The sequence below is a fragment of the Anticarsia gemmatalis genome, chromosome 16 (assembly GCF_050436995.1).
Source record: "Anticarsia gemmatalis isolate Benzon Research Colony breed Stoneville strain chromosome 16, ilAntGemm2 primary, whole genome shotgun sequence".
NCBI classification, from domain to species: Eukaryota; Metazoa; Arthropoda; class Insecta; order Lepidoptera; family Erebidae; genus Anticarsia; species Anticarsia gemmatalis.
This window is the reverse complement of record NC_134760.1, coordinates 2,208,998-2,219,229: the sequence shown is the minus strand read 5'-3', so window position 1 is coordinate 2,219,229 and position 10,232 is coordinate 2,208,998. Positions and strand designations below refer to the sequence as shown.

Sequence of the window (10,232 nt, the reverse complement as noted above, 5' to 3'; positions counted from 1 at the left end):
GTGTCGCGCTTACAAACACTAAACAAGTATACAGAATCGCCTCGTCTGTATAGTATCTTGCCTGCAACGGTTAAACATAACAGATTCAAAAGATGTTATAATTACCTTTGGCCTGTTCTATAAAAAAGGTTTTTTAGTACGTTGCATTCACAGTAGTTTTTTGGTTTTTACCATATTATTAACAATTATATACTTTTTACCTAAATTGGTGACGTTACACTCAATAAAGAAAGTCTGGCGTCTTGTGAAAAATATTGGCAAGCATACGATTTTTTTTATACATTTCCTGTCACTGTATCTGTCGAATGATTTGTTGATAGTGGCTATATCAGCTTTCATAGAACCTACTTACTACAATAGCGACCAAGTATTATTATTCTTAGCATGCTGTTTTCAATGTTCATTTGTCTAGGGCAATGACAACTACTTAAGACAAAAATAGGAAGATCCTAAGTTATATAGGTACAATGTTTTTAAAAGTAACAATAAGCACATAATTATAGTTAGATAAAGAAAATGAAAATCAAGCATTACTAACAGTCAAAATTTCGCTACACTAGACCGGTAGACAAGGATGAAAATATTATTTGTTACTTTTAATACATTTAACTGAATTTAAGGATTATTTCCAATTAAAGTTAACTAACAGGAAATATTTTTATCCCCAGCATCAAATTCTACCGAGGTGCGCGTCTGTTAGTAGTTAGTGTATGCGGCGGGCGGTCCGCAGCTCGCGCCGCCATTCTGGATATTTTGACGGGAAGGTCGGTCACGTGACTCGGCGGCGGGCGCGGGCGCGGGTCGCGGGGCGCCGGCTAGACTCTCCAGTAGCCGAGCCATCCGTCTGCTGCTTTGACTGCGGCCGGTCGCCGGAATCCACGCCCCAGTCTCACGCGTTCGCATCTATTACGTACCATTTTGTTCCGATGCTGCGCGATTCCTGCGAGTCAAATCTGTCGTCACCGCTCGGGTTTCGAGTGTACAGTGTGTGTAGTAGCAATTTTTAGCGAAAAAGTGCGTCAGTTTAGTGTGAAACTGAGGTTATTTGCGTATTTTTTGCACGGGTGTGCGTGCGGCGGCGGGGCGGAGAAGCCGGCGGCGAGCGGTGCGCGCTCGGCCGGGCCGTCGCGACGGCACACTCGGCTCGGCAGACATGTTTCGGTCGCGGCCGGAGCGCGTCGTGCGTGCCGGCGCGTAGGCTCGCTCGTGACATGCGCCTGCCGAGCCGCAGCGACAGTGGGGGTGATCGAACATGGATGTAGTGACGCCGCACATCACCTCCGTGCTGAAGACATACCAGGCGAGCGCGCCGCGCAGCCTCCAGGGCCCCGGGTGCGGGCGCGCCGAGCCGTGCGGCGAGGCGCCGCCGCCGCCGCCGCCGCCCGCCGCGCCGCCGATCCTGCTCGCCGCCGACACGGTGCTCGGCGAGCGCGGCGAGACCCTGCTCGAGGGCGAACCCATCTCGTGCTTCAGCGTGGGCGGCGAGCGGCGGCTGTGCCTGCCGCAGATCCTCACCTCGGTGCTGACGGACTTCACGCTGGAGCAGATCAACCGCGTGTGCGACGACCTGCAGATCTACTGCTCGCGCTGCACGCCGGAGCAGCTGCACGAGCTCAAGTCGACGGGCGTGCTGCCCAAGTCGGCGCCGTCGTGCGGGCTCATCACGCACACGGACGCGGAGCGGCTGTGCGCGGCGCTGCTGCACGGGCCCACGGCGCTGCGCCCGCACAAGCTGTCGGGCTTCCGCGTGTACCACGAGTGCTTCGGCGGCGCGCGCGGCGTGTGCGCGCCCGACCAGAACTTAGTGCAGTGCTTGGAATGTCGCATGTTGTACACGCCGCGGCGCTTCGTGTGCCACTCGCACGGCGCGGAGCACCGCACGTGCCACTGGGGCTTCGACTCGTCGCGCTGGCGCCGGTTCCTGCTGGTGGCCGACGAGGAGACAGACAAGGACAAGTGCGCCGCGCTGTTGGACGAGCTCGCGGCGCGGGACTCCGCCGCCGCGAGCCTGCCGCCCGTCGCCGTCAAACCACACCTGTCCCTCAAACGGAAACAGGTATGTATTTCTGCTGCTTATTGTAAAGAAGGTGGTAACTGTTTACCGCTGTCTGTACTTATATCTATTACAACACGCGGCCCATGTATCTGTCAGTTCCCGTATAAGAAGTAATTGGCGAGGTAGCTATTGTTATTGGAAGACGTGACGTTAATCACGGCCCGGGAACATGTGAAAGGCTCATAACACCGACAATGTTACATTACATTATGTATAACATTCTGACTCCAACAGTAACGCATCGTGTGCTTATAGTAATAATCATCTCTACTTTCTTATAAGAGTCGTATTGGATTCGACTTCCGTCTATTGTAATTCTTTGATTAGTTTTGACAGACTCAAAAAATAGCAACGTTTTCATGACTGAAGCCTACCTAACTTCCTAGCACTAATCATCAAGGCTACATCGCTGATCGTGCTCTTTACAACAATTCGCTTATTCTATTGTTTGTAAACTTTATATTATAGAGCGCACTCTATCTTCATAACGTACATTAGCAATTATCTTCAATCAATAAAGTGAGACCTTCACCGTACACTTTCATTTCCTGACATAACAAAGGCACAACGCGATCACAAGCGGCCGCCATTAATTTAGTGCACTATTAGATGACACCATGTTTCCGGCACACGAGCTATACCTACCAATTATCGCACAAACACTCGTACTTGTGCTGATAAATAGCACGATAACTGTACGACTACTGTCACGTAAACATCTGAAATACCTAACTATTGTTAGGAAAATTGTATGCGCATACAACATTCATAACAGCCCATAGTCATATACGTTAGGTTACCGCGTTATCAAACCAATATCTCCCTTAATAAACTGATTGTAGTAAAAAGTAAATGAGAATAGACCTATCGAAATCGATCTAGTAGTTTCTGCGCAGTACGTAAACAAACAAACGGCTTAGATCAGCTGTAATACTATGTTTAAAGTCTAACAAAACATTGATCAAGTCACACAACATAAGCAATTTGTTGAATGCTAACATTTCTAAGAAATTCGTTTCATTCGTAATTCTAACTGCTAACACCGCATAATCAGCTCGAAGTTCATTGAATTCTTATAAATTTAAATGATGTCCTTCTTGATTCATGAATCGAATATAATATTCATGAATGAAGTGATGTGACCTCTAACATAAAGGCTTCGTCCGGGCATCAAACTCGCATTGTTATGATTACAAACATGTCGATGCAGGTTTGATGCAAATGCAGCTAAATGATGGATGTGACAGTTGATGATAAAAAAAAACGCATAATATGACAGTGACCCCAGTTTTTGAATTTGAAATTGTGGGCTTTGCATGGGTAATAAGGAACGAAGAATAATATGCAAATGTTTGCCCAACAATGGTCCCTAAATAAGCATCTTATTACAATAAGCAGGAGGTTCCCAAGTCACAGCTTGATGCGCAATTGCACATTCAAGCTGTATTCACGTATTTTTGAAACGAGAATGTTTAACGGGCAACACACCTCTAAAATTACAATAACAATGCTTGTACTCTATGAATTATCGCATCGTGTGCAATGCTAACCTTTAAACATTTATCGTGCGATGAATCAGCATTTGAAAATTGCAAATTCAGCTTTGGTTTCGATTAATTAAGCTACTCTATGTCATGACATCGATTAATCCCTATTAAAACTAGAGTAATGTAGCCAAGACCTTGGTATCCATAGAACATAGACAAGCGTTTTCCTGCACCGGTCTGACCTACTTTGAATCTAGAACGAAAGAAAAAATGACGTATTTGTTATTCCAGACAGAAAACAGGCCGACCTTTGCTCAACGACGCGATAAAAAATTGAGATAGGAATATCGATAGCGTTTTTTGATTTGTGCCTATCTTTTTATACCTAATGTTATGTCTGTGTATTTATCTACTATTAATGTGTATATTTGTGTGTGTATTTTGTATTAGCTATTGAAATGCTGTGTCATACATACATACATAAAGAAAATCAGAACTTTTTTTCCAAAGAGAGAGAGAGAGAGTTGCCACCAAAGAACGTCGCTTGCCACGATCCTTATAAACTTCCCTTGCCTTATTCACATCCGTACATCTTTTTTTAAGGATGCTTTGTCATATGTTACAAATTTTAACTTTTAAATCTAGGCCCAAAAGAGGTTTTTAGGACGGCGATGTACCCCCCTCGGGGAGTCCCCCTCGGGGAGTTTCCACCTTGTCGTGGTGAGGGGGCTCAGTAGCCGTGGCAATCCAGCCACGGTGAAGCTAGGAGGGACTCAACCCGTAAGGCCTGACGTAAGTCGGGTTCGGGGGCTGCCGTCTCTTTCGAGGTGGTGGTCGCGAGGAAGAAAACCTCTATAAAAAATTACTGTGCGTGTCTCTCTGTTTGCAGAGGACACGGGTGAAGGACGGGTGAGCCGTCAGTGGGAGGACGGGTTCGGTGTGCACTCACACTGCCCCGAGCAGACGGGGGGCCAGGCCGCCGCCGCCCTCGTCAGCCGTCGCATATCGTAATCCCGCCCATCTTGGGTGCGACCGAGGGCCTTGCCTTAACCGGCCGGGCCGCGAGGAGACAACCTCTATAAAAAATCCCCAGTAGCTTCGGCAGTGGCGCCCCCTCTTGGGGCCTTGCGTGGTCGGAGTTCACTCGCTATGCGAGTGGCTGGAGGGAATACCAGTCGCTAGCGGCCAACCCTGGGGTACCTCCCGCCCCCCAGTGGTATAAGGGTTACCGTGGTATGGTGCCTCTGCCACGGCGGACTACCCCTTGCAACCCTTCTCGTGGGAATCGTATGGATCCAATTAATTTAAATAAAACCACCAATGAGGATAGTGGGAGGGGCGAGAAGCCCAAATCTGATGAGATAGGGGGCAAAAAGCCCGGCAGTTTAGACTGCGTTGTTGCAGAGGGTCGGCGCACGTCCAGTTTTGCGCGACCCTCGTCGGTGAGGACGAGGTCCAAGGTCGCTCAGGAGACCAGTGTCGATTCCGACACTGGCTCCGATATGAGCGTGGTATCGGATGCCACCCATCCATCCGACTGCGGCCGTCTTTGGCGCAAGAGAAGACCGCGTCCCGAGTCCGAGGAGTCGGACGGGGCGCGGAAGAAGAAGAAGGCGCTCGGGAAACGAGTGTCTGGTGACGACACCGAAGGAAAATCCGCCGTCCAACTGGCGGATACCATTCTCTCCAACCTGGAGGCAGTGGTGGAGGTGGCCGACAAATCCGGCCACCTTAAGGGGACAAAGTCCTTTAAAGAAGCCGCCAGGAACATCAAACTGGCGGCATCTGAGTTGAGTAGGCGGTCTGCAACAAAAGAAAATCTTGCGCTGCGGGCCCAGAATCAAAGACTCCAGGCGGAGCTTGACCACATGCGGCGAGAAATCGCTGCTCTAAAGTCCGTGGCTAGCAACAGCCCCACCACTAGCGCCCAGCCCGAAACCAGTGGGCAGGCGCCTCCAGTCGAGCGTGCCATCGCTGACCTCCGCCTGATGGTGGACGCTCGCTTCGGGGCTATAGAGGCCCGGCTTCCGCCGGAGCCTCGCATTCGTCCACCCCTAGCGGCGGACAAGAAAGCGGCAGGGGTACCACCCGTGCCCGCCGTTAGAGCGGCGAAGGCGGTGGCACCAACTCCCGCCGCCAGAAAAGCCAAGGCCACAACGTCGTTAGCTGCGTCGGCTACCGGATCCGCCATCGCGACCACACCGCAGCCCGCAGCTGCTCAGACCAAGGGTAAGCAGGGCAAAAACCCGCAGCCCTCGTACAGTGCAGTGGCAGCCCAACCGCCGTCCTCAAACCCGACGGCTGCCAATGATTGGCAGGTCGTCGGGAAAAATGGCAAGGCAGCCAAGGCGCCCAAGGTTACCGAAACCGCGAAGAAGAGCAAAAAGAAGACGCCTAAACTTCGCGCTCCGAAATCGGCTGCAGTCACCATCACATTGCAGCCAGAGGCGGTAAAAAACGGAGCAACATATCGTGACGTCATTGGAGACGCAAAGGCCAAGATCAACTTGGCCGATATCGGAATAGGCCCCAATGACGTCCGCTTCAGAGTCGCGGCTACAGGGGCTCGAATGTTCGAGCTCCCAGGACCTGAAGGGGCTGGAAAGGCGGACGCTCTGGCTTCCAAATTGTTAGAAGTCCTCGGGGAGGACACAGTTCGAGTGTCCAGGCCCACAAAGACCGCAGAACTGCGGATTACGGGCCTGGACGATTCTGCCTCCCCGGAGGAGGTGAAGGCGGCTCTTTCAGCGGCCGGCGATTGCTCCGCCGATTCTTTCCGTCTGGGCCAGATTCGTCTCGGCCCTCACGGTGGCGGATCGGTTTGGGTCTGCTGCCCTATAGCGGCGGCCAAAAGGATTGTTGATGGCCGCCGCATCTTGATTGGTTGGGTGTCGGCACGGGTCGAATTACTCCCGCCGCGCGAACGGAGGTGCTACCGCTGCCTTCAGGGCGGACATGTTTGTGCGCGATGCACCTCCACGGAGGATCGCAGCGGTACCTGCTTTCGGTGCGGCAAGCTGGGCCACATTGCCCGGCTGTGCTCAGAAGCACCGCACTGCATCGTCTGCGCCGCGGTAGGTAAGCCAGCGGCGCACATGGTGGGGAGTAAGGCTTGTTCCCCCCCAAAAGCGCAGAAAGCGCAGAGCGGCGTCAAGAAGACCGCCAAAAGTAAAAAGAAGAAGAGGACTGTGAGGAAGGCCAAAGCCGCCTCGCAGTCCCCCGACCGGCCTGCGGCCTCCAATGCCGCTGACGCGCCGGTAGAAGTGGCGGAGATGGAGACCCAACAATAATGGCTCTCCGTCTCCTCCAGACTAACTTAAACCACTGTGCCAGGGCCCAGGATCTTCTTTCCCAAAGTCTGGCACAGTGGTCCATAAACCTTGCGGTGGCTGCTGAGCCTTATTTTGTTCCGTCCAGGGATGACTGGGCGGGTGACTTAGACGGCTTGGTAGCCATAGTCTCCCCGGCCGCCGTCGGAGTTCGGCCCCTCGTACCCACAGCGAGGGGCCATGGATATGTGGCGGTCACATGGGGGGACATCGTCGTCGTTGGCGTCTATTTCTCGCCAAACCGGAGCTTGGCCGAATTCGAGGCGTTTCTTGCGGGACTTGGAACCGTGGTCGGCCGTGATAGGTCTCGCCCCGCCTTGGTCCTCGGGGACTTCAATGCCAAATCCACGGCTTGGGGTTCCCCGTCCACAGACGCGCGGGGCAGGGAAGTCGAAGACTGGATGGCGGCCACGGGTCTTGTTGTTTTGAACCGGGGTTCTGTGAACACGTGCGTGCGCCAGCGGGGTGGGTCCATAGTGGACCTCACATTTGCCACCCCAGCACTTGCGCCCCGTGTTCAGTCCTGGAGAGTCCTCGAGGGGGTTGAGACGCTCTCAGACCACCGATATATCAGGTTCAGCGTCTCCCCGGTTACCTCGGGGGCCTTGCGTATCCAGGAAACCCCGGTAGAAGTCGGACCGCGCTGGTCCCTGAAACGCCTCGACAAGGAGGCGCTAGTCGAAGCCTCCATCGTTGACGCCTGGATTTCGCAGGCGTCAGAAGAACAGCCCGTCGACGTGGAGGCGGAAACGGACAGGCTTCGGGCAGATATGACCCGCGTCTGCGATGCAGCGATGCCCCGCGTCCGGTTCTGTCCCGGACGGCGGAGGGTATACTGGTGGTCGGCGCAAATCGCGCAATTGCGCAAGAATTGTACAGCGGCGCGCCGCCGCTACCAACGCCTCCGCAGGAGGCGTCGCCGACCCCCAGACGCGGAGTCGCAAGAGGCGGAGCTGTATGAGAGGTACAGGGCGGCGAAAAAGGCCCTGTCAACAGAGATCAGCAGGGCTAAAACCGCCGCTTGGGGCTCACTTTTAGAGACTCTGGACTCGGATCCGTGGGGGCGCCCGTATCGTTGGGTCAGGGGCAAACTTCGCCCCTGGGCCCCTCCATTAACCCAGAGTCTCCAGCCCCAGGTGGTCGAGCACGTGGTCTCCACTCTGTTCCCTCTCAGGGCGGCACACATCCCGCCGCCCATGGCTCCGCCGGCTGGGACGCTGACGACGACGATGGAAGAGGAAGAGATTCCCCCGGTGACCCGGGTAGACCTGAGGGTGGCGGTGCAACGCCTCGCGGCAAAGAACACCGCCCCAGGGCCCGACGGCATTCCTGGCCGAGCGTGGGTCCTGGCTCGAGAGGCCCTCGAGCCCCGACTACTGGGGCTCTTTAACGCGTGCATGGAGAGGGGCGACTTCCCGGCACTTTGGAAGACCGGGAAGCTCGTCCTGTTGAAGAAGGAGGGGCGCCCCGCGGACTCGCCATCCGCGTACCGGCCCATCGTGTTGTTGGACGAGGTGGGCAAGCTTTTCGAGCGCATCCTCGCAGACCGCCTCGTCACGCACTTAACTCAAGTCGGGCCGGACCTAGCGGACCAACAATACGGGTTCCGCAAAGGGCGCTCCACGATAGACGCAATTGCACGCGTTAGGGCCCTGGCGGAGGACGCAGTAGTCCAGGGAGAGGTTGTCTTGGCGGTGTCACTCGACATCGCCAATGCCTTCAATACCCTCCCCTGGAGTAGCATACGAGTGGCACTCGAATATCACCGAGTGCCACCCTACCTCCGCCGCATCATCGGGGCCTATTTGGAGGAGCGGTCGATCGTCTACCCGGGTCAAAGTGGTTGGTCGCGAAGAGTGGTTTCTTGTGGGGTTCCACAGGGGTCGGTTTTAGGCCCGCTCCTGTGGAACGTAGGATACGATTATGTCCTACGCGGTGCGCTCCCGCCGGGCGTCGGCATATTCTGCTATGCCGACGACACGCTAGTTACAGCCCGGGGGAAGACGCACCGCGACGCGGAGGTGCTGGCCACAGCTGGGGTCGCACAAGTCGTCGCTCGCATCCGGCGGCTGGGTCTGGAGGTGGCTCTCGAAAAGACGGAGGCCCTATTTTTCCACGGGCCCCGACGCCGCCCACCTCCAGGATCCAGCATAATAGTAGGCGGAGTCCGCATCGGCATTGCACCGTCGATGAAGTATCTCGGTCTTCTTCTCGACGGTCGATGGGACTTCACAGCCCATTTCAGACAGCTGGCCCCCAAACTCGTAGGTGCGGCGGGCGCACTCTCGCGTCTGCTGCCGAACCTCGGGGGGCCAAATAACAACTGTCGACGGCTGTACGCCGGGATCGTGCGGTCGATGGCCCTATATGGCTCTCCCATTTGGGCCAATGCCCTGTCGGCCAGGAACATCGCCGCGCTGCGGCGTCCACAGCGCGTGATGGCCGTCAGGGCCGTGAGAGGCTACCGCACGGTCTCATACGAAGCGGCGTGCCTACTAGCCCGAACGCCGCCCTGGGATCTGGACGCAAAGGCCCTCGCGTCACTATATAAATGGCGCGAGGAGGCTCGAGGCGGAGGCTTCATGCCGGCGCCTCAAGAAGTCGAGGCGCGCAGGGCGGAGCTCCGCCAAGACGTCCTGGCGGCGTGGAAGCGACGACTGGAGAACCCCAGCGCCGGCCTCGTCACTATCGAGGCCGTGCGGCCGGCGGTCACGGAGTGGCTGGAGAGAGGGCACGGCGCGCTCACATTTCGGCTGACGCAGGTCTTGACCGGACACGGATGTTTCGGCAAGTACCTGTGTCGTATAGGCCGTGAGCAGACGCCCAGGTGCCATCATTGTGGTGACTGCCCCGATACGGCGCTGCATACGCTGGCAGACTGCCAGGCGTGGTCGTCGCAGCGCCGTGAGTTAATCGGGGTGGTCGGGAGCGACCTCTCGCTCTCGGCTGTGGTTCTGTCCATGGTCGGGAGCGAGGCAGCGTGGTCGGCCGTCGCCTCATTTTGCGAAAATGTAATTTCCGCAAAAGAGGCTTCGGAACGGGAGCGGGAAATTAACGCTCCCCTCCCATCCCGCGCTAGACGCACCGGGCGTCGCAGGCGCCGGGACGATCTCCGGCCCCCGTGACGCGGACCTGTGGGCGGCGGAGGCGGAACGCTCCGTCGCCTGAACAGGGAACAGGTCCGAGAGGTGGGGGTGTGCTGTGTGTTCCTGGCATACCCCCTTGAAGTGGAGAGCTAGGGGGGGCAATATTCATGCCCGCCCCCGCTCGAAGGTGGGCCCGCATCCAAAGCGGGCCGTCACCGGCTAGGACGCGGAGTATCCAATCGGAGGTACCGCGTCCTGGCCACTTTATGGTGAC

At 55.6% G+C, this 10,232-nt stretch overlaps 1 protein-coding gene across 1 annotated transcript in view; it reads left to right on the top strand.

The window, feature by feature from the left end:
* Nucleotides 1-1,107: 1,107 nt before the first annotated feature.
* Snoo (Sno oncogene) overlaps nucleotides 1,108-10,232 on the top strand; it is a 73,179-nt gene continuing 64,054 nt past the window's right edge. Inside the window, exon 1 of the mRNA XM_076124696.1 lies at nucleotides 1,108-2,056. Coding sequence (XP_075980811.1) covers nucleotides 1,253-2,056 — 804 coding nt within the window. The 5' untranslated portion in view covers nucleotides 1,108-1,252. The remainder of the gene's footprint in view (nucleotides 2,057-10,232) is intronic.